The sequence below is a fragment of the Myripristis murdjan genome, chromosome 19 (genome assembly GCF_902150065.1).
Source record: "Myripristis murdjan chromosome 19, fMyrMur1.1, whole genome shotgun sequence".
NCBI lineage: Eukaryota > Metazoa > Chordata > Actinopteri > Holocentriformes > Holocentridae > Myripristis > Myripristis murdjan.
Genome location: NC_043998.1, coordinates 14,198,774 through 14,222,894, shown reverse-complemented (window position 1 = coordinate 14,222,894; position 24,121 = coordinate 14,198,774). Strand labels below are relative to the sequence as shown.

The following is a 24,121-nucleotide window of genomic DNA, read 5'->3' as shown; positions in this document are numbered from 1 at the left end:
GTTAGCACTCCATCCAGAGGAAGCTGGACTCACCACAGTTGATATTTTTCCTGTGTGGTGTGTTCGGTTTCCTTTGGTATGAACCATTACACACTTGCCAAGGTTGGCAAAGTGACATATAATGTTACAGGATTTTTTGGTGTACTGAAGCTATATTTTTTCAAACATTTACCTCTCACTGCTATTTGGAGCTGCTTGCCTTGTGAGGATTTCAAGTTGCATTATGTAAAATTGCTGAGGGTCAATATAAGTAAGAACATTTAGACTCTGAAAATTGATGAAAAAAAATCATGGAATAAGCACTTCATTTGATAGTTGAGTCTACATGCTTGTTATGATCAATCTGATTCACTGATGCATTACATGCTTATTCTGTATTTTTTGTCAATTTAATCTCAAGGGTCCTTACTCAAAGCAGCCCTTTTTGCTACCATGTTATCTGACATCAAATAATTGTATCTCCAGCTGGAGAAACCTCGTCAGATCGACTTTCCTATTTGGTATTCTGATGTAAAGGGCCAAGGAAGTTTGAATTTCCATCTTCACAACGTCTCTAGAACGCAATGTTACATCCCTCTCCCCCCCTACCTCCCTTGGTCTAACTGGGGTTGGAGGAAGGCCAGCAGCAACAGAACAACTCGAGCAGCTCTCTTCACCTCCGCTTATCATCCCTCTCTGTCCCTCTGTTCCACTAACCTGTGTTGGAAGAAGGTTTCCAGGGCCTTGCAGACTGTGTACCTCTCCTGGATGGTCAGCAGGTGCTCCAGCTGCTGGCTGAAAGTGCGACCGTGGACCTTGATGCTCGGTGGGAGGATCTCTGCCACCCACTGCAGAGAGCTGAGGGCTGGAGACCTGGACAACAGACACCACAGGAGATGAAGCAATTTCATTTTGTCATTACTTTTTAATACATATGTTCATATGTATGATAACCCATCACAATGAGTGACAAGAGTTGGCAAACTCAGTATGAGGATAGTGGCACAAAGCTATTGTATAGCTTATTTAGTAGCTGATAATATGCATGTAATTTCAAGGTTTGGACTCATCTAAGATAAGTCATGCACCAATACCACTTCAATGCTGATATTAATGTTAGAAGTATCAGATGATATTAAGTACCATTTTAAAAATAAAGTCTTCTGTGTGGCAAACATGGAGAAGTTAAAGATAAACTGGCCTGGAATCAGACCTGGTATCAGATTTTAGTCTTGGTTCAGGTCTATGATGTACTGATACTCACTGCAATTATGTCTTATGTACTGCAGATACCGTATGCTCACATTTAACAACGATTTCACTAAGACTAATTTAGCAATATTGAATTTTGTAGATTTTTGTAATATTCTCCCAGGTTTTGATTTGACAACCTATGTCTATGTTTTTCTTCTGCATGTCTTCTTTCTTTTAGGCTGACAAGTTTGGGTTTTCTTTGTGTCACCTTCTCACCTGTCTATTTCTTTTCTCCATTACTCAGTTTTGAGTGTCTATACAAGCAAATAGACCTTTACCTACAGTACAACAACCACCCACTCAAGGGACACCTAACCGTGAACCGGCTCAAAATGTCAAATCGAAATGTGAGATTGGTTGCCAAGATACCTGGAGTGAGGTGCAGTGGGGGGAGCCACGGTGGGGGATTCCTCTGGGTCAGTGTGGTCTGAGGAGTAGTCAGACGGACCGTCCTCCACCACCAGAGTCGGCATCGCACCGCTGCCCTGCAGCATGGACACCACCTTCTCATGGGAGCAGTTCCTACAGACAGAGAGAGACAATGAAACAATGGAAGGACATCAACAGATGATTTAGAGCTTTAAAAAGCCAACAGTTTAAAGAAAAATGCCACCCTGAAACAGAGTAAAACTGGAATACTCTGAATCATGTTTCTGATGCTGTTTTGTTGTTTCAGGGTGTAATTCTGTTTTCCCATTGATAAACTGGTCAAACACTATGACACAGAGAGCAGCTACAGTTACAATGGAGCAATAAAGGCAAAAATAAGTGAGCTCTCCCTCTTCTATGCTGGATTTCTCCCTGTATGTTTGGTCAACAGTGCTGCAAATAACTAGTCTAAAAGAAGCCTTTGATATTTTATTTTTAGAGGTTCACAACGAAACCTGATGGCTGAAATTTATGTTGAAGATCATTTAATTTTTCCCCCTATAAAACCCCGTTGTAGCTGAGAATAGCTCTCAGTGACGTGACTGGATTCACTTTTGGCTAGTTAGTCGCAGAAAAACAAAACATCAAACAGCAACAAAAATGGCACCAGAAATGCAATTTCAATGACCAATCCCATAGGCTAACTACTTAGAGCAGAGATCCAAAAGACACATCTAGTGAAAAGTAACATATCAAAATGCGAAACACTTTGCTTTATCATTTTCATGTTCTGTTTGAGGACTTTTTAGCCTCTGAAGCTGAAATAACTCTTTTCATATTTTGTCTTATGTCACAGGCACTTTCATTTCTTGTTACACAGTATTTATGTTTACAAATGTTTTGTGTTTGATCACTTATGTTTGATATTTGCATGCAGTTTGATTCATGTACATTATATGCAGCAAAAAGTTAATCTTTGAAATATAAAGAAAACTCTATTGATAGGAAAAAAAAAATCTTTCCATTAGATGGACTGCAGATAAGTTGAAGTCAACACTATGACCCTCTGTGATTTTAACACTCAAATCCACTTCAGTTTTGAGGGGGAGATAGAGATGGCGAAGAGGAGTGAGGTTAAAAGAAGATGTTTTCAGCTCTCAGAAAACTGAGACACGGATTACGCAAAAGGCCATACCACTCAATATTTGGAAGGCGTTTCTAATGTTTTACAAACTGAGTATATGTTACATGCACCCACTGTGAAACTATGTTGTATACCCCCACATATCTTGTACTTATTTTCTCTCTCTTGTGAATAACTCCCACTGCTCTCCTCATCACCTCCTACTGCTGTAGCACCATCTTAGTGAGAAAAGCAAAAAAAAAAAAAAATCCAGCACCAAACAAATCAGTAGATCTCACAGCCTTGGGAACAAGTCTGATTCTTAAATTGCATGGCTATCAGGGTTGCAGAGTGGGTAATATTGTGTCTGCTGGCAATATTGGATATGCTGTATTGACTGAGCTCTCACAAGTGTAATGCAATTTCACTCAGGATGAATTCTTATCTGCACACCTACACTCGCTCTTTGAGAGTCCAGAAGCAGCACTGAGAAGGTCACAAAGTTGTAAAGGGCATGAAAAAAACAACAAAAACTCCTGCAAAAAGTTTTCCCGAATTTGCATGTCATGAAGTTATATATCCACGTGTCTAGTATACCTCCTCCTCACGATAGTACGTGCACACCTACTGTGCACATAGATATGCATGCACATACACACATACACAAAACCAGCACAGGGAAAACACGTTGGGGTACAAAATTACTGTTTCAAATGAGGTCTGATGCCAGCACTCACTACTTCGCTTAATATCCCTGGATTTAAGCTGCAGTGAAAAAAATCTAAAACTTGCTCACATTAGCTAGCTTAGTATTCTAGTGGTTGACACTGAAGTTAACATCTCAGGATGTGTTTCTGATTCAAGTGTAATCAAAAATAGATAAAGTCGATAACACATGTAACAAATCCACTCTGTGGTTGTTTGAATGTCACATGTTCACATATTTGAAGGACAGAATTATTGACAAATGGAAATTAGAAACCCCACGAACAAAAATATAAAGGGATCGGATGTGTCCTGTTAGCCCTGGCCACACTGATCATCTAGCAGCTCATTTATGTCTAGTTTACAATTCTCCCACTCTTTCTGCAATCCATATGTACAATTATGTACATATGCACTGCATTGTGTTGTGTGTACAAAATTTAACTGCTGTTTTGGCAAACAAAGATAACCCAAAATAAAAGGACATGGATTTAAAAGTAAAGTTTATATAGCAACATGTTTTTGGGGGCTTATTTTCATTCCCACCAGTGGGGACCAGGTGACTGACGTATAGCACAATGCATCTCTGATATGAAAATACTCAACTTGAGGACAGTAAAACAGCAATAAAACATGAATGACAGCAAACGGCTTCTTCTGGGATGAAAGCAACACTGAGAACTACCTGTACACTGACAGCCGAAATGATCAGGGAGCAAGGACACAAATTTAAGGGAACCGGTCACCCAAAATATGAAAAAGTAGCCAGAAATCTTGCCAAATCACATAGATCTATCTTGATAGACAGATTGCACTAATGGTAAGGAAAATATCTTGTTTTGTATAATGGGTGAGCTGTTCCTTAAAAAAAAACAAACAAACAAACAAAAAAACACTGGTATTATCTTTTAAACCAGACCTCATGTCCAGTCCATTGAGGAAGAGGATGCGGTCACCTGGTTTCAGCCCACATTCCTCAGCGGGGCTATCTGAGAAAGAGACAAAGATGGGAGAAAATCAGATTCATCAGAAACTGAAATGATAATGTGGGTCAGCTGCTCCTGCTAATAACATGCATTGAAGAGACAGACAGCGCTGGGAGAGAACAGACGCCAGCACCACTTGTAGTCCTGAGAGCATATATATACGGTGACGAATGGTAAACAGCACGTTTCCTAATGAAGTGGATGACTAATGCAGTGCTGCCAATCTTCATTTGACATCCAACAAAGCACATCAACAAATAAGATGATCTCTCCATAGACACAAGGCCAAATCTTGTTACGTAAGGCAACAACTGCTGAATGCCGGGGGGGGGATTATTTTGACAGGGCTATGGTTCACGCATCAAACACTGCTACCTCATCTGTCAGCCAGTCTCAGCGCTGAATTTCTACTGAATCGATGGCCATGTCATCTCTTTTACCTGACACTGGGATATTGTATAACAAGCTATTCATGTGATAATGAAATGTGCACTTGTCTTGGCACATTCACAGGCCATGAGACAGACTTTGCGGTGTGGTGCTGCGGCTTCCTGCTTATCAGTGCAGGATCTGTGTGCGAATCACGATGAGAGACATAATATCCACCCCCAGCATCTCCATACCAGCCTCCATAAGGCCCACTGAGTCAGTCAGCCCCGGCCTCTTCAGCACAGAGATGGTGGTGGGTGGGAACAACGCCGTCATCATCAAATACACACACAAACACACCACACAAACACACACACACACACACACACACGTGCATGCGCCTCCCTCCTCGCAGCGCTGACACACAGAGGAATCTGGCAGAATCCCTCGACAGTAACTTCACAGCCACTCCGTCTCTCCAGCTAGAGAGTTTCATTTTCAAAAGGCTTAAATAGGATCCATGAAATTCATTTCTGAAAATTAAAAAACAAAAGTGCTTAACATATCCACAAAAAATGTCGATATATATCCTTAGAGAATGGCTAAAGATAGCTAATAACTTCACTTTTTCAAATGGTTTCTATGGGATGAAATTTTAAATTATTTTTCCATCACTGGCTGCATGTCATTGTTCAAAGCAAAATGTTAGCTGCACTAAGGCAGTGATCCCATTTAGCAGAGGGGGCGTTGTAATTGGTGTAAGCCTGACTATACTGTTACAAAAAAAACATGATAAAATGTCTGTACTGTCCACAAATTTAGTCCACAAATCAAAGCCATTTTTAAATCCTAACAAGTATTTTTATACGAATCATGAAATTGCTTAGACTATGTTGATAGACATGTAATGATACCTACATGGTGATGGAAAGTGATAGACCAATATAATGGCAGACTGCTGGTATCTCAAATAAAATTTTGTTTTTACTGTCAGTATTGTTGCTGATTGTACTTTTTTCTAGGATAATGTCTGTAAACTGTAAACTTAACAACAGAGTAAAACTGTATTTTGTTTTAAAAAAAACTTCTTGTGAGAGACTGTCTGAAAAGCTGAACCTGGTTTGCACCTGCATTTTGTATGACAGTTCCTACAAAAATGGGTTGGATGATAGCCATACTGGATTCAAAAAAATCACATCGGTACATCGGTACATAGTGATTGATGTCGAATTGAACTGCATGTTTCATCATGAATTTAGAAAACAGGATATTGCATCATGATAAATCAATATTGTTATTTCATCATGACATGATTCTACCGAACAACAACACACGGAAATATGGAATTACTGCCCCACCGTCAGACATCCTCCATTAAAATCAACACTGCCTCTCACTAGTAAAAACTAGAGAGGATACTCAAAGCACTCCATCAGCAGATGTCTGTGAATCACTACATAACACTTTGACTGACCCCTAAAAATCAGCCGGTGTCTGTCAAGCATCGGCTGATTTAAGTGTTTTCTCCTCAACATTTAATTCATGAGTCAGACTCGCTTCCTGGTCCAGTCATAGCACACACACACACCTCCTCATCATCTACAACCCCCAGCGGCTGGCACTTACAACAGATTCACCTACATAAAGTGCCCCGTTTGGGTCAAACCACCACACACTGAGGAGGCGTTCCCAGGACTTTACAGCACGTTTTAATATAGAGACAGTACCTGGCATGACGGAGTCGATGCAGACGGGAGCGTGGCCTCTCAGCGTGAAGCCGAAGCTCTTCTTCCCTCTATAGACTCGAACAACCCTGGGGGAGAGATACAAGTGGGACGTGAGAGAAATGATCCAACAGCAGTAGGGAATGATGCTGTATACGACAAAGGGCAAGGCTGTTAGAGGATTGAAGGCCATGAAAATCACTCTGGAGCTTCATTAAAGTTGCAGTGAAATGTAAAAAAAAACAGACAAACAATGGATGGTGAAAATCCAGAGGGACAGTATATTTAGTCATTTATTAGCTATCGTTAGCATTCAGCCACATACTGGCTACCATATGATCGCAATATGATGTGTTGGAAATCTGTTAAAAGGTCCTTTAAATATGTAAAATATTAACAAATATCTTAGCCACATTTCTTTTAAGATCTAAAGTCTGAAAGTAAAATGCAATGTGGTGCTAAATTTGAGCTTAGTGAGCTTACCTCTAAGTAGGGATGCACATTTTGGATTTTTTTTTATGACCGTTAACCGACGCCCTTTAACGATTAATAACCGTTAACTGATAAGATTTAAATGCCCTTCCATGCTGCCATTCCGACATTCCGTCATTCCGACATGCTGCCATTCCGACATACCACCATTTAGACATATCACCATCCCGAAATACCGCTATTCCGACACAAACGTCCCACCATTCCGACAAGGCTTTCCATGTAAGGAAAAGTTGGAATCAGAGGGCCCTATCTTGCGCCAGACTCCCTAAACCCGCTATTTGCGGATTTAGGATTTAGGAAGAGGCGTTCCCCCGTAAAAGTTGCTATCTTGTGCACCTCCCGCTATCCGCAAAACACCTCCGCTACCCGCTATATTATGCATAGGCGTGTTTTGGGCATTACGCCAGTTAAACCAATCAGTGTGCCAGGTGCCATTGCCTTTAAGGGCAGGATGCGCTATCCTAAATCCTAAATCCTAAACCCGCGATGGAGAGAGGGAGGTAGATTTTTCTCAGGGCTTCTACTGAGGCTAAAGCAAGTTGGCTTTATATACATATTATATATTATATTATAGGCGAGTTAATTCGGGAGGTGGAGCCACATGTGTCCAAGTGGACGTGTCACAAGGTTGTACTGATTGAGTAAAATCCCCGGGACACACCACACACACACAAGAGGCAGAGGGGGAACTATGTGTAAACTAATTTATTGACAAGGTAGATTGGGCAAATAAAATATTAAAAATAAAAATAGGCTATAGCACAGCTGCTGGCTTATGATAAAACAATAAAACGTGCTGGCGTAAGTGTCCAATTAAAACAGTCTTTCCTCTAAACAGTCTATATGAGTAATATACTCAGTCCATTCCGGCGGCGTCCCGGTATCAGTCCGACCGTGTGCGTGGCGAGGCTCCGTCGGGGCGCGCATTGAAGCCGCCTGGGCGCGCTCTCGTAACAGCCCAAACTTTAGGGAAAGCGGATAGCGGGTGGTCCTGACCACCCGCTATCCGCTATCCCTAAAGTGTGTGCGCAAGATAGCAAGTTTAGGGATAGCGCATGAAACACACCCACGGACACACCTCCAGGCGCAAATGACGAGTCGGCATAACGGACAGCGGATAGCGGGTGGCACAAGATAGGGCCCAGAGAGTCACTGACTCGGCGCTGTCCGGTGCTGAACTGCAGATTTACAATGACGGCAAATTACTCATCTAAAATGTAAAAAAAAAAAGCTACAAGCTTTAGATATAATTAACAGTACTGTAGGCTTCAATCGTCTGCTATTGCTTTTTAAATTATGTCGAGAGCGAGCGCGCTGGTGATTTCTTTAATTGTGTGTTCTGCTTCATTTCCAAAATAAAGTTTGAGCTTCTGAAATCTGATTTTTAAACAGTTCTGATGGAGCTCAATGTTTATCTGGATGATGCGGCTTCATTCCGAACAATTTTACTGTAAACCTGGACAACCCGCGACGTGTCTGGAGATAAAAAAAAAAAAAAAAAAAAATTCAATGTAATGTGTGTTTTGTGCGTAATTGCATACAAGGATACACACCCTCCCCTACTGTACAACACGAAGGAGACTGGAATTAGTCAGTGACTTCAGGTGTCATCTGCAGAGCCGTCATTGATATCTGTAATATTAATGTTGCATATGATGCCAGCGTGCATGGAGACACACGGGCTCAATGGAGAGCTGCGCTCCAGCTGGCTGCTGTGACAGGTCACTGACACTGTGTTTCTGCTTACAGTCAGTGATCCCTGAGATTCAGACATTAATCTAACATGTTTCACACTAGCCCGAGTTACATTAATACGTGTACTAGACATATTATATTTCCCGTTTCAGGAGTTTTTAATAATAGATTGGAGGGATGTCGGAATGGTGGTTGCCTCCCCTATTATTTTATTTTTATTTTTTTGAGTACTGTGACCCATTCAAAAGTGCCGTGACAAAAAAATTCTCATGGGCTTTATTTATTTATTTTTAAATGTGCAAAAACAGCCAAATAAACATCAACCAAATGAACAAAAACAACAAAATATCAGGATTTTTCTCATCTCAAACAGCACTGCATACACCTTTTTGCTCTCTTCATCTTCGCTGTAAAGTGGGCTGTGATGGAAAGCACGTGATGGCATGTGTTGCACCTGTCGACACGCCCCCATGAGTTGATTGAATTACGTAGCTTAAAAACAAAATTGACCGTTAGTATTAATCGGTTAGAGTTACTGTTATCGGTTAACGGTTAAACGGTTAACCATGTGCATCCCTACCTCTAAGCTAAAGCTGTCTACTGTATATGAATTTTTCCCCTCCTTTGTGTGCTTGTAAAATACTGAATACTTGAATGAATGAAATGAAAAATTCATTTCAACCTTCATTTTAAATTTGAGAAAGACTGTCATAATCTACACCTATTGCACCAAACACTTGCCATAAAACGCAAAAGTTTTATGTTTCGTCTTATTTTTATATAAAATACCATTAATTCTTCCTGGATAACAATATAGTGGTTACTGCATAATGGCCCAGTGGGCATGGGCTACATAATAGTTACAACCAATAAAATAACTACAGATTTTTTTTTAAACACCTCATTCCCACTCCATCATCCAACACCGGAGAAAAACTTCACAGCTTTCAAGTGACATCAGTGACAGCGTTTGTGGGGTTTTCACTCCCAAAAACCCAGTTTGCTTTTCCTGAGACACCACAGTTGTCACTGTCTGGAATTCATTCATTTTGAAGAATCTGTGACAGCTCAATATTTTGTGCCAAAGGATTTTTGAACTTTTGAACACTTTTCAACAGTTTCTCCCCTCATTATGACCCGCCCCAACACGCTGTTTCAAATGGATATACATTGAATTAAAGAAACAAGGCACCACTGAAATCCCTTTTCCATGTCAGATTAACTATTTTTAGTAATACATATATATAAATATGTCTAGGACACGAAGCAGTGTGAAAAAGGATAAACTTGACAGTGAATTCAGATTTATTATTTAAATTCCTCTGGATTACAGTTGTCTCTTGGGACAGGGGCACTGTTTGGTTCTGCAGCCCACTTTGCTTTTGAGGCTGCTAAGACGAGTGTATTTTTATTTTTAAAAAATGCCTGGTGCAGTTTTAATCCCACACCTCTCCACATTAACACTCACGAAATATTCAACCAGTTTTGGGCCTAAATAAAAAAATTACAAAGGAACTATTCAGCTTAGAAAAAAACGCAAAGGCCCCACTGACATTTAGCTGACAGTGATGCCTCCTCCAGTGAAGGAAAACATAGTGAAAGCTTCCACTACATCAAAGACGAGACGGAAGAGGTACACTATCTATCCACAGCATGTCACCATGGAAACAACTCCGGCCAGTACCGCAACAATATGTAAACATAGGTGCAGAGAAAAAGCGTAGGGACGAGAAAACAGATAAATCTGTTCTTTGATTGCTACACTTACAGGCTGTTATGTAAGATGAGCTAAATGCAGATATGTGGAGGTGGGGGGGTCCCGGGTGTTGAGGACGGGTGGTTGGGGGGAAGCTGGGCATAATGTTTTACAGCCACAAAGAGCAGCGCAGCCTCAGCCTCACTGTTTAGTGAGCACATTTGAGAAACTACTGAGAGCGCGCCGAGGGAAAGCGGGCGGCTGTGACTGTCAGGCTTGTCAGAATGAAAAACCAGCTCTGTTCAAGGCTACTTCCACCTCTGTATCAGGCAACATGAATTACACTCTCTGCTTTTCTATTACTTCCCAAGCCATTGAGCCTTGCACTATTATTTAAGTGCTCAAGACGAAATCAAGTCACTGTTTAATTAAGCCTAATGAGACATCTGCAGCTGCCACACTGTGCAGCAGCTCCACTACAGCTCACATATTTGCATCAAGAGGCAGTTGCCGAGCCACTGATCACACATATCCAGTACAATTGACAGTTTTGTGACTTGGTGGCACATTAGGCCCCTGCACACAACTAACAAACTGCTCAGTATCACACACACTTTTTGAAAAATGACTGTATGGCCCACTTAGAGCTTACCTGCCTTGATCTGTCAAGTAAACACCATCCACTACATAACACCACTTTAAACATCATAGGATGGCTTCATCCAAAATGCTGTACATCCATTTTTGAACATCAGATGACTAGATGATCATTGCTTAAAATTAAAAATACAGCCAACTGTATTATTATAATATTCCTATTTTGTAAACAAAGGTCTTTAATCAGCCAATAGCTTCAGTGCTAATCCTTTCATGTAAGCAATCATTGCAGGGGTGGTTTTTAATTTATCTCGCTATCTATCTATCTACTTTGGAAACAAAAATAGTGTTATGTAATACTCTGGAGGTGGCTCGGTCATTTCAGGCAAGTTAACATTGTGTAGTGCAGCTCCTTATTGTGACTTAGCCACTTACAGCAGTGTGGTAAGCGCTCATTTAATGCAATCAGCTGCCTCCTATCGTTATATGACCTGCCAATATGATTATATGATCACACCTGACAGATTCAGACACATTTAAATAGGATAAAAGGGGGTAAGCGGGGGCGGGGGCGGGGGGGCTGGCAACAGCGATGTGTAAAAGCAGGAGTGGATCAGACGTGGGTGGACGCGGGTTGGGGGTAAAGGCACTGGACGGGCAGCACAGATGAAGACAGAGCTTTGGCTTTGTTAGTTAGTTTGTAGTGTGTGTATGTGGGGGGAGTGTGTTCAGTGTATTCCCACTCCTGTAATCCAGCACCACTGTGGAAGTCCACTGTGGAATTATTAATTGGACAAGCATGTAATCACTGTATTAGTGGGCAGAGAAGAGGCAGAGAAGGGGGTGAACGGTCACATCTCTACAATGCTGCAGCATTGACGCGATGAGGAGATGATGATATACATGTGAACAGATGGTACGTTCTGAGTCAGGGAGATGCCAAAAATATTATTTCTCGTACTGGCAGATGAATTTGAACATGTTGTGACGCCTCTGACATACAAGCTAGTATGATACTTTGGATACATACAGATTTGCCATTTTCTAAGCAGTTTGTGTTTTTGTGGCTCCTTTGGCTTGCATTACCATGAGGTAAATATAAGCTTGAGGATGGATAAATCACAAAAAGGATGGTAAAATAGTAAAGGGTGAGAAAGACAAAGAAACACAGACATATGTCTGTGTTTCTTTGTCTGAAAACACAGAGTCTAACATTCAACATTTTTAGTGCTGAATATTAGAGCTCAGAACATTTAGCCTTTAAAACATTTGATTAATATCACAAATCCTTGGCTAAACATGCGGCTTTCAGTTGAATCACTATAATAGACTGCACTTTCCAACATAGCCAAATAATCTCACATGGGTGCGAGGGAAAGTCGGTGTCATGCATACTGACCTCTGATTGGGTCCAGTAATTGGATGTGTGGGAATTCCAGAGATGGACTTCCTGAATCCCCTGTCTCTCTCACCCTCACCCCGCCCCCCGGGCTCCCCTCCATCCCGGGGCACCGAGCTGGCTCGTTTGGACCCGGGGCGCCGCTCGGGGTGATCCTCGCTCCTGCTACGGCGGATTCGGCCCTGCGGCTCGCTGATGCTCTTGCTGCGGCAGATCCGGTTGATGAGATTCTGTGAGACGGCCTCGTCGAAGCGCTGCCGGTGCTTCTTGGGAATAAAGATTCTGGCAAACATTTCGGGAGAAGGAGGAGAAGAGGGGACCGAGCATGTGAGGAGGAATATTTTTGTTTGTCTATGAGAGCTGCCTCAGATCAGAGAGTGGGAAAGGTTACAGATCTTACAACACTGATCTCAATTAGTCCATTTAGAAAATCATACAGTCCAGAGACAAAAAAAGGGAATTTGGCAGTCCAGTCTGAGGAGAAATAACACGTGATGATCAACACGATCAATACTGCAATATTCGTTACAGTCCAAGTCCAGGCTAATTCAACTAAACAGGCTTCCTTTGTCTTGAAGACACACAATAAAAGGCTTTTGGCAGACAGGTGAAGAGGTGGCACTTCCTGGAGGTGACAGCTATCCTTAGAGAGAAGTGAGGAGAAGTTGAATGGGAGAGAATATTTCTCAGAGGAGAGAGAGTGAGGAAATCTTGGCGTCACTTGCTGCTCTGTGGACTCTCACTGCTGCAGCGTGAGGTACCAGAGCCAGAATACAGCAACAGCAAAAGGTGTGGGAGTGAGTGAGCATGGGATTTCTCTCTCTCTCTCCCTCTCTCTTCCTGTCTCATTCTCTCTCCCTCTCTCATGCTCCCACACACAAACGCACACGCATTTGTGGACTCACTTCACCTTCATGTCACTCTCCATCAGCATGAGCACTGGACACAAGAGCTGTCATTCTCCCGTTCACCTCACACCTTTCCAATTTTCCCATTTGGATAACAAACCCTCAGTACTACCATTTTTATCTTTGTGTGATGGGGTTCAAATCTATGAAGTAAAGCGTAAACAACATAATTAACCTAATCAGAGACATCACTCAGTAGTTGAATAGACGATTCTCTTTTCATTGAAATGCTAGAGGACAATACAGAGTATCTTTTCTTCAGCTTCATCTAAAAACATAAAAAAAGTGACATCATGATCAACAAGCTTTTTCTTTACACCAACACTGTAATCTCAGTTGTCACAATGGCTCTGTGTAGCATATAGCAAGTCTACATTCTGTTGGACAACTAAATATGATTAAAAACATAACTACAACTTAAGGCTATAGAATGAATAACACATAGTGTAAAAGACTGAAGGAAGGCAGGCAATGTGTACTGAATACATTTAAAAACCTGATTTTTCTTACTTTATACTTTCAGTTTAATTTCTCGCATCAAACAGGGGATGTACTCGCACATTCAACACGCTGCCTCGTGTTCAGATGGAGCTCTGTCTGTGTGTTTAGCGCTCTGGCAGGGACTGTGAGGATGAAACATAATATGTCGTCCTCCACGAGCGAGGACTCAGCTGACAACAGAAAATAACATCTCATTCAAGTGATCAGAGCTGCTGCCAAGAGAACAAGAAACCCACACAGACTCACACGTGCTCGCGCGCACACACACACACACACACACACACACACACACACTCTCTCTCTCTCTCCCTCTCTCTCTCTCTCTCTGTATTGTTCTCTTTTACTTGTGAGGCTTTTCACTCCCTAGCACTAACCTTAACCTTTGCCACTACATGTCTACCCATAAAAGAAAAATCGATCCTAAAACATTTTAACCCTGTAACAAAAAAAAAGAAAAAAAGAAAAAAAAAAGAAAGAAAGAAAGAAAGAAAGAAAAAAGAAATTATCAATGATGTATCTTGGAATTCTGGCTCCATTTTGTTGTCTGGTGTACTTGATTTTTCAGTCTAGCCAATAACTGGCAAAACACAGACAACATGATATCATGTTAAGATAATTCCAATGCAGTTACAATGAAGTTTGAAATCAGGAACTGCTTCAGTGATCTAAAACATAAATGAACAGGAAATGTTGATTTGAGTTTTGGTGTCAGTCCCTCACAACCAAGAGCAATCAAAGAGACATAATGCAACTGCACCATCTAGCAGATGTTTATTTCTCAAGTAGGCAGGTGCCTCAAGGACAGCCAGTAAGCACAGTCGTATTGCCAGCCAAGTTCACCGGCATTACAATCCCTTTTTCAAAGACAACTCTCATAAAGAATGACATCTGACTAACAGGTAGGCTACATCAAAAGGAATTCACTCCATCACAAGATGAATCTACCAATACAGAGGAGAATTTTCCTTTAATTCCTACCTAAAATAATCCAAATCCTAATCTTAACTATAAACACAAGTCCTACCCCTAAATTAACTCCTTAAAAAATTGAAGGGAGACCAAAATATCCTCACTTTGGAGGATCTGTGATTATGAAAAGGTACCTATGAGTCCTCATAGGTATAGCAATACCACACATACACACAGACACACACAAACAAATTCACATACACACATAGCATGTGGCATGTCTCAAGGGATGTGGAAAGTACAGATTGTATTGTTTAATGAGACACAGATAAATCTAAATTCCCAGTTAATACATCACCCCGTCAGAAGTCAACTAATTGATTACATGCTTGCTGAATCACAAAGACACACAAACACACACACACACACACACACACACACACACACATAAACACACAGCATGTGGCATATCTCAAGGGACATGTGGAAAATACAGACTGTATTGTTTGACGAGACACAAACAAATCCAAATCCCCGGTTTAACACATCAACCCGGTCAAAATTCAACTAACTGATTACTAATTGATTACATACTCACTGAATCAGAAAGGCCTTAAATCCAACTGAGCGCTGCTCCTAAACCAGATATGAAAAAAAAAAAAAAAAAAACAGAATCCCTGTGTGATTCCCACCTACACCAGTCTGTTCTGACTGGCTGCGTCTCTGTTGATCTGAAACTTTCTGCTGTAATGTGATTAGATGAATCAGCCATAAACAGAGAAGGTGGTTTTGCACTGTTGTCTACATTCTGTGAAAAACAGCACTGGTCAAGTAATTAGCAACAAAGGGGGTGAAAGAGAGAAGGGGGAAGCAACAGCTACAGCATTGTACTTGTCCAAGAGAAGCTAATTATGCTGCATGAAAACAACTTTGACAGCTAAATAAAGCAATTAGGACACAGTTATTGTACAGAGCGAAGCAGAAAGACAGAGAGAGATAGAGAGCTAGAGAGCTAGAGAGCTAGAGAGAGAGAGAGAGTTCACGGCAAATATGAGCCCAGTCTACTATGGCAGAGTGTTCACCTCATTAGCTAGCACTGCTCAAGCATTTTATTACAGAATATTCAAATAAACATAGAACATCTCCAACCTCTGGCTCTCCTTGCTGTGTGGCTAATAATGAAAAACAGTTTTCAGTCTGCAGGAATATAAAGTCACAGTTTCTGCTAATTACACTGGTTGTACACATGAAGAATTCATTTTGAGAAAAACTAGCTCACATTTCAGTATGTCTAAAATCCAATCTGTAAAAGCACAAATATTTTGTTAACCACTGAAGTTGTTTACTGTCTTCCAAAACAAGATTTTTTTAATCATATTTATCTCTTTCTGTCCCCCATGATTCAAGGACTAGGCTATGGATTGGAACTTTTTGTAAAAGTATCCGGGCATCCATCACACATGACTTCTGAGCCTTTTTTGAGCCATTTTTTTTTTTTATAAAACTTGGGGGAAATGATGGATTTTGACGCTGGAATCTGGCATTTTGAATACTGACTCACCACAGCGCCACCACCAGGCCAACAGGGCCCTGTACGCTTCATATCAATATCTCAGATTCTTAACATGCACACAACAAAATCAGATTATTCTGAGGAAATGGGTTATAGCAAGAAATTGGGTAATGTGTAATCTTACTCTGATTACTAAAAACCCCCTGACTAATCTGACTTTCCCCCGACTTGTAGCATGCGGACTACACCCAGCAGCACTGGTGGCTGAGATTTCCCCAGCAGGTGGTAGATGTATTTGTCATTTCCTTATATTTTCATCAGACATAACGCTAACTGAAGCATTACACACTCTGTATACCTGCCACGATAACCAGGTTTCTTCAGCAGAAATCCAGCTGCCTTATGCTGATTTCCCTTAATCCCTTGCCCTGATTATGGAAACTGGCTTTCTCGTTTACATAGCACTGTAGAAATCAGATAGCTACCCGTATGTGGTGAATACATTGACCACTTAAGTGACTACAGGATCAAACTTGATGAACCTTTGGGAAATTATGCATTTTTACATTAATATCCAGTACCAACAAAATTAAACTGACCGGCCCACTACAGCACTACCAACAGGCCAAAAGCCCCCACGCTTCGACCAGCAATATGTCAGACACCGCACACCACAGAGTTAACACCCAGGGCATCGTGCACGAATCGTGGGAGACATCACGATGACTGAAGAGTTGTTTGATAAATCCAGTTGGAACCGGTCTCTTTTTGTAATGTAGATACTTCTAATATATTAGATGTACTTGAACCTGATGCTCTCTCCATAGATGATGGAGTATGGTTGATACAAATTGTGCTATTACATGGTGTAAGTAATCAGACATGGTGCACTGCTACAGAATTACCCTCTAAAATGCTATGCAGTAGTACTGCAATAAGGTTTTCACTGTAGCTTTACAGTGTAGGTTTTTATTCTACATCCCAAAAATATAGACAACACAGACTGCAAATCGTTCCATTTTTGACTATGGCCTCAGGTTATCTAATAGCCTTTAAAAGAAACAATCATTTGTCTTAATATTGTGCTCTTAATCATTCTAAAACAGGAGGTGCCACTTTTTAAAATGGTGGAAACTCTTCCGTTAGAGATATAGGTCACATATTAAGTAGACTGTAATGAAGGTTAATGTGTACAGACATCTGAGGCAAGCTTGAGACAGTGTTTCCTAAGCACATACTGTTAGGCTTCAGTAAGCAGACTCCTTCGATATAAATAAATGTGCTTTTGTCATGTGGGTGTGACAGCCCACACAGTCCCTCTCTGTTTTCTGTCTATGTTCCTATGCTATTTACAGTTTATTCATATCACAGTGTTAATATGTACCTGCTGATATTGATATCTTTATGCCTGTGTGTTCGCACATGTTGGTCTGCATGTGTGTTTGTTTTCACATGTATAACTGCTGCTATCAGCATTGCTTTTATCCCAAGGCTGACAGACGCTCAATCCTTCACAAAACACAAAGCCATCTGTTGAAACAGCCACCTCATCACAAAAAGTTTTTTAACATTGTCTCTTTGAAAGTGAATGAGTGCACTCATTTGACCTCATTTATAAAGAATGGCGATCTATAATTATCTGGAGGAGGGGTGTGGAGGATGAAGCAAGCAGGGAGGAAGGGATGGATTTCTCAAAAGGGAGGAATGACATGCAGAAAACTATATAGAGGAGACCTCATTTCACTTTTAGTGTCCAGATGTGGGTGCAATTCAGGCTAGTGCAGCTAGAGTAATTCTACGATACATCTAAATATACTTAAAAAAAACACATAGCAGCAATATAGCAGCGTGTCTGCTCAAAAATAAATCTGTTTGGGCAGGGTAAAGTCTCTTAAATTATTTATTGGCCTATTTTTCCTACTAACACAGAGTTAAGCACATTTGCCTGGGTGGTAGGACAAACATTTTAGGAGAAAGCCTGTGGAATTAATAGATAATTATATGATTTCAAATCTGTTATTAGGGTCACTAGGTCACTGGTCAGTGTCCAGTATTCATCAGTGGATTTTTTACAAAGTCTGTCAGTGAAACAAGGCCAACCATGTGTCATCTATTATCCACCGTGTAGAAAGAAAGACACTAGCCGGTCAGTGACATTCAGTATGCGGATGAGCATGGTCACCTTGATGCATCAGGAGATTTAAAAAGTAAACTGAGAAAAATTTCAGCTGAGGTAAAAAAAAAAAAAAATCATTATCATTATACAACCATTATGCTTTTAATATGCTCCAAGTACAAAAATCAGAGTCCAGGCATGACTGCAAAATGTGTTACACACATACATGCATGTGTACGCAGTATATGCCTATATGTTTCACATTCCAGAGAAAGCATGCATTTTTCAACACCACTGTTTAGGCCCATGGCAAGCAGGACTATATGACTGATGTAATGAGGCTAACTGATGACGTTGCTGCTGCAGATTTGAGTCCCGCAACATTACAAATCTCTCAGAAAGCTGTGTGTTAATGAACATGATTCTGTGGAAGAAGTCTTGCTTGTTGTTGCTTGTTTCCTGTTTTAACTGCTTTATAAGTTGTTAGGAAAATTTAAGATGACGTGAAATAGATGAAAACAACAATTTTGACTGGATTGCTAAATTTTGAGATATAATAACATTTTGCTACGGCACTACTACTAGAACTGTGACTACTGCAGTTTGATAAAAGATCAGCCATCACCTATAAATAGTTAATGTATTGAGTTTTATACCAGCTCATCAGGTGCATCAAGCACAAAATTAACCCTTAAATGGGCACCCTGGTAGCTCACTGGATAAGAGTGTGTACCACTCATTAAGGCTGATTGCAGCATCCTGGGTTCAAATCCAACCTCAAGCCATTTGCTGCATGTCATCCCCTCCCTCTCTCTCAGAATGAATAAGATGATGACAAGCAGAGGACAAATCTTAATCTTAACAAAATAAAACTAAAAAAGTAAATCATTATTTATACTGATATATTTCTGTGCATTCTACCTCAATGCATAATTTACCATATTAACAGAAACACCCTGGAGCGAGGAGCCAGTAGGTTACATAAGCCAGCCCCTAATTCTCCCATTAAAGATCAATGGATTCTGAACATATTTAATGTTCAGTGGCATTTTATCCCACTCCATACAAGCATTAGTGCTTTTAATGCTGCATGTGTACCTCATTAATTAATTTGCAGGGTGCCCAAAGGACTCATTTATGATCTTGCAATGTACTAACACAAGCTTCACAAGCTTCGCAAGCCAATTTACCAGAGAAAGTGACTCCTGCAGTCCATTATCACTTTTAAATTTAATATTCTGCCATCACTTGTCACGTCAGCAATAAATGGCAAAATGGTTGAATTTACAAGGTAGAGCTATAATTGACAGTAAATACTGAGGGTTTGATGCCTATATAACTATAGCAGACTTTCTCTTGGTGATTCTGGTAGGCTTTGGGAAAAAAGGGAAAACAAGTATCAAGCTCTCCAGAGCTGCATTCAGAGCAGACATTCACAGATTAGGCACAACATGAGCAGGGTGTAGTCACAATGAGATAAACCGAACAAACAATCAATAATATCGAGTCAACTGAACTGCTTAATTATTGAGTCAAATCTCTGAATTGCCAACAGGAGAGGAACAGAAAGTAGCTAGATGAAAGTAGAACTGACAGCCAAAAAACTAAAAACTTCAACAGCCTTTGCACAAAATTTGTCACACTGAACACACACAAACAACTAATATACATGTCCTGTATAAGTGTGCATCAGGATAACAATCATGCATTAAATTATTATATAGTATTACAATGCTCAGTCTCTTCCTACTGTAGCTGCATAGTTATATTTTAACAACTGACACCTCGTAGTAAAATCAGTGCACGATATGATGAAAGTGCCAAAATACACAAACATCCATATCTGAGAAGCATTATTTTACAAGAAAACCTCATGAAAACACATTCTAAATGAAAATCATATACTTACCCCAAACAACTCATCATTTTAGCAGTCTGCCATAGTTCACAATTAAACTAGGTAAGAGTTGCATATGTACCATGCAGCGCACTCGTGCCTGCTGCTACAACACCGCCTCACTCCCTAAGGTGATAAAGACATGGAAGAAGCTTGGTGCATTCAGGAGGCTGTCTTCACAAAGTGTCAGGGGAAAACGGTCACCACACAAAGAGCAGGGAACAGCTAGAGCGTACAGCAGAATAATGAGAAGAAAATCCATCAGAGCTAAACACAGAAACCCTCCGAGAGAGAGAGAGGGAGAGAGAGAGAGAGAGAGGGAGAGAGAGGGAGAGAGAGGGAGGGATATTAGACCACAGAAATATGGCATTTATAATGCTATTATTGGTGCTTGTGCAAATAGGAACATCTTTCATTATACCAACCCTATGAGCAGAACTGAGTTGTTTGAATTATTCATGACCAATATCAGACAGAAAAATCCACTTGTGCAGCACCTCAGTGCAGGTAGAGGATAATGAAAATACATTTACACTGCCTGGGCTTGAACTCATGAGAACCTTACTTACCAGGCAATGTTACCAGGCAACACACACAATACCATCTTACACCTTTTGTCGTTTCACTTCTGGTCAATTGTCCAGCAAGGGATCTAAACGCCTTCCAAATCCATCAATTTTAATGAAGAAAAAAGAAGCCACTTGTATTTTTTCTCTTTACAGTAAATGTTATTACAATGCCAATGAGTCAAACCTGACTGACTCTGGCAGAGCTAGTCACTTGCAAATCCTGCCTTTGGGCTGCAGCAGAAAAGCCCATGGGGGTAACCAGTGACATCCAACCCCTGTGGTAAATCAGATTAAATTTGATGACGGGAAGCACCACTAAGAAATATTCTAAGTACTTTAGAACAACACCAACTAAAGTGTCAGATAACTCTTCATTCTTCTTGGTGGTTATCAAATTCCAGTTATTCCATTTCACAGGAAATGTAATGCACCTTCAAAAAAACATCTTGGATTGCATCACGATTAGAAAAAAACATTCAGCAAAGTGCACACCTACGCCAACACTATGTAGATATATATGCCATTTGAGCATACATGCATTTAGGGTTAGGGTTAGCCACACCGACTGTTACGCCCCACTTTGGCCAAATTAATCAAGTCCTCCTTGGCCCATGTTCAACCACCACGTTTCATGCAAATCTGTTCATAACTTTTTGAGATATCCTACTAAAAAACAAACAAACACACACAGATGGAATGGGATAAAAACATAAACCCCGTCCAACTCTGTTGGCAGAGGTAAAAATGGGGCTGCAGGAGTACCCTTCACACCCACTACTACTGGCAGATATTTTCATTAACAGAATACTAGACTAAAACTCTCTTTATCTAAATCAAGCTTACTGTGGATGACCATCACAGACACCTCCATGCTGTGAATGTGGTACAGCTGCCAAGCCTCATTTACCACTAAAAACACTAAACTTGGGTCCTTTCATATCAGTTTAGACTCCAATACCCTGCAGCTTCACTGGCACCAGTGACAATCCAAGCGACTAGGGCCACCATGGATTTACTCTGGCTGGCAGATGGGGCCCACCTAAAATCCTGAGCGTAGCTTCAGACTGGTTGACACTAAGCAAGACCCTCTCTAATCCAATCTCCAGCAGAATGAGCAAAGCGAAAAGCCTGTTTACATGGTCATTAATGAATTAATCCCTTCAGATTAAGTTACTTTTCACTGGGACTTAAAAAAAGAGGACTGGGGATGCGTTGGACACAATATGAAGGGACAGAGCAGCAGTAGGCCTTAGCTATGGAGTCACAATACTGATTGCTTAGAACCTCGAGTCCTACAAATATCAATTAGGCAAAAAATAATGCATTTTTGTGCTCACCACTTGACCAGTTTGTTCAGCTTGAACACATGGTTTCTGGGGGTGTAAATATTACATTTACCAACCTTTCCACTGAACTTGTAACCCTGTTTTATCTTCTGTATTGTGTCATAAAACAATCTGGTGTAATGGGAGCAGAGACCTCTGAGTCTCACCTGATGCTGGAGATGAGCTGCCGCTGTTCATCTGTGGTCAGTATGTCTGGCAGGACTGCAGCCAGCCAATCAACTTTCTTCTCTGCTGCATACTGCTTCAGAGCAGCAAAGAGTCTCTCTTTCACTTCTGGCTCATCGCCCAAAATCTGGTCTATCTAGAGGAGATTGAATGATGATGTTAGAGGTTGTTTGAGGACAGACGAGTAAAGTACCTGATGGAGAGATTTTTGACCTAAAAAAACAGTAGCTGCAGTCCCCTTGTACTTTTACAGGACTGCCAACTACAATTCTTGAGACATTAACAACACTTTGGCATGAACAGATAAAAGGTAACCTTACTCAATGCTGCACTACATGCATGATTTGTGGCCCTACTTTTTACCACCTATCTACAAATTCTTACCTGGTAGACCTTTTTAATTTTTACTCTGGATTATAAACACTTTAAGAGTGAATGGTATGTAATGGTCCTTCAACTGCTATGTATTAATTAGTCATTATTAGGCATTATTTTTACACTGTGAAATGCATGTACATTCTCTGAGGCTGATTTTAATCTTGGTCTTAAATTGGGTTTGATTTGCTCAGCTTATTCTTGATTTGGTCTCAAACCTCTTTGAATCTGGACTTGGCATTAACTTGAACTTCAAGCTAGTCTTGACTACAGCTCTGTCCCCACCACACTACCTACACCTACCTTCCTGTTGAACTCTAGAGCCTTGTGTTTCCGGTCCAGCCTCATCCCTTCTACTCCCAGCTGACTGTCCGCTATGCTGCTGCTGCGTTTCTGCCTTGGCCCAAGGCACAACACCCCCAGACGGAGTGTCCTCCCCTGCGATGCCTTGATCAGCGCTGCAGCCATCTCATGCTGCCTGACGGGGATGCCATTAACCTCCATGACGTAATCGCCAGCTCTCAGGCCTCCGCGGCCAGCTGGAGAACAAGGTGAACAGTCCTCCACCAGCAGGGGGCAGTCTCCTACGATAGTGAAGCCAAAACGACCGTCCGGACCTGGTGTGATATCCATCTATAATGTAAGGAAAAAACCGATAATTGCACAGATTAAAGCTGCTTGATGTTACTGTAAATATTCCCCCAAATAAGAGTGCCAAGGAAGGCTTTAGCTCTTATCTTCCCTGCAGATCATATGCAACCCCCTCCCCCCCCCCCCCTTTTTTTTTTTTTTTTTTTGCTGCTTTTGATATATAAATTTTCTTGCTTTATGCGTCATTATGCCTTTATTATCATAATATAAGTTTAAAGAATGGTCTGAAAATGTCAAAATTACAACAATAATAAAAATAGTCTTAAAAGCACAACATTACTCAATATTGTCGCTTATTGCACTAATTTCTGACGCAACTAATCGCACAGCAAAATTTGTTAGTGTGACAGGCCTAGCTAGACTACGTATCCCATCACATCCAAGCAGCTGTAGCTCCGTAGTAGAACTGAGTCCAATTCTGGACACATCAGTTCCTGAAACCAATTCTGCAATGTTTGGTCTTTTAGTGTAAGTTCCCTGCCAGGGGTGAAGTGATGTGAATTTACACAGCTGAGAAGTTAAATATCAAGTTTTATAACTAACAGTAGATATTTCAACAATAGTGCTCTCATAGAGGGGATCCATCAGAATATAATCCATAATGAATATATTTGTGAAGAGCATTTTAAAAAAATCCACTGGGTGACAATATTGGCTTATGCATGAAAAAATAAGAAACTTGAGTATCTTGCCTTCTTGCAGACACACAGATGATTGTAAGATTATTTTTTCCACACACTGATTATATTTGGGAAGAATTAAATTATAGACAATTATAAA

General features: G+C 40.8%; 1 protein-coding gene across 2 annotated transcripts in view; it reads right to left on the bottom strand.

The window, feature by feature from the left end:
- grid2ipb (glutamate receptor, ionotropic, delta 2 (Grid2) interacting protein, b) overlaps positions 1-24,121 on the bottom strand; it is a 47,776-nt gene that overhangs the window by 20,669 nt on the left and 2,986 nt on the right. For both annotated transcript variants that reach the window (XM_030078172.1, XM_030078174.1), the window contains exons 3-9: positions 22,994-23,323; positions 22,297-22,451; positions 12,392-12,673; positions 6,513-6,598; positions 4,350-4,419; positions 1,603-1,755; positions 697-852 (exon numbers count right to left, since the gene is read on the bottom strand). In XM_030078172.1, coding sequence (XP_029934032.1) covers positions 697-852; positions 1,603-1,755; positions 4,350-4,419; positions 6,513-6,598; positions 12,392-12,673; positions 22,297-22,451; positions 22,994-23,323 — 1,232 coding nt within the window. The remainder of the gene's footprint in view (positions 1-696; positions 853-1,602; positions 1,756-4,349; positions 4,420-6,512; positions 6,599-12,391; positions 12,674-22,296; positions 22,452-22,993; positions 23,324-24,121) is intronic.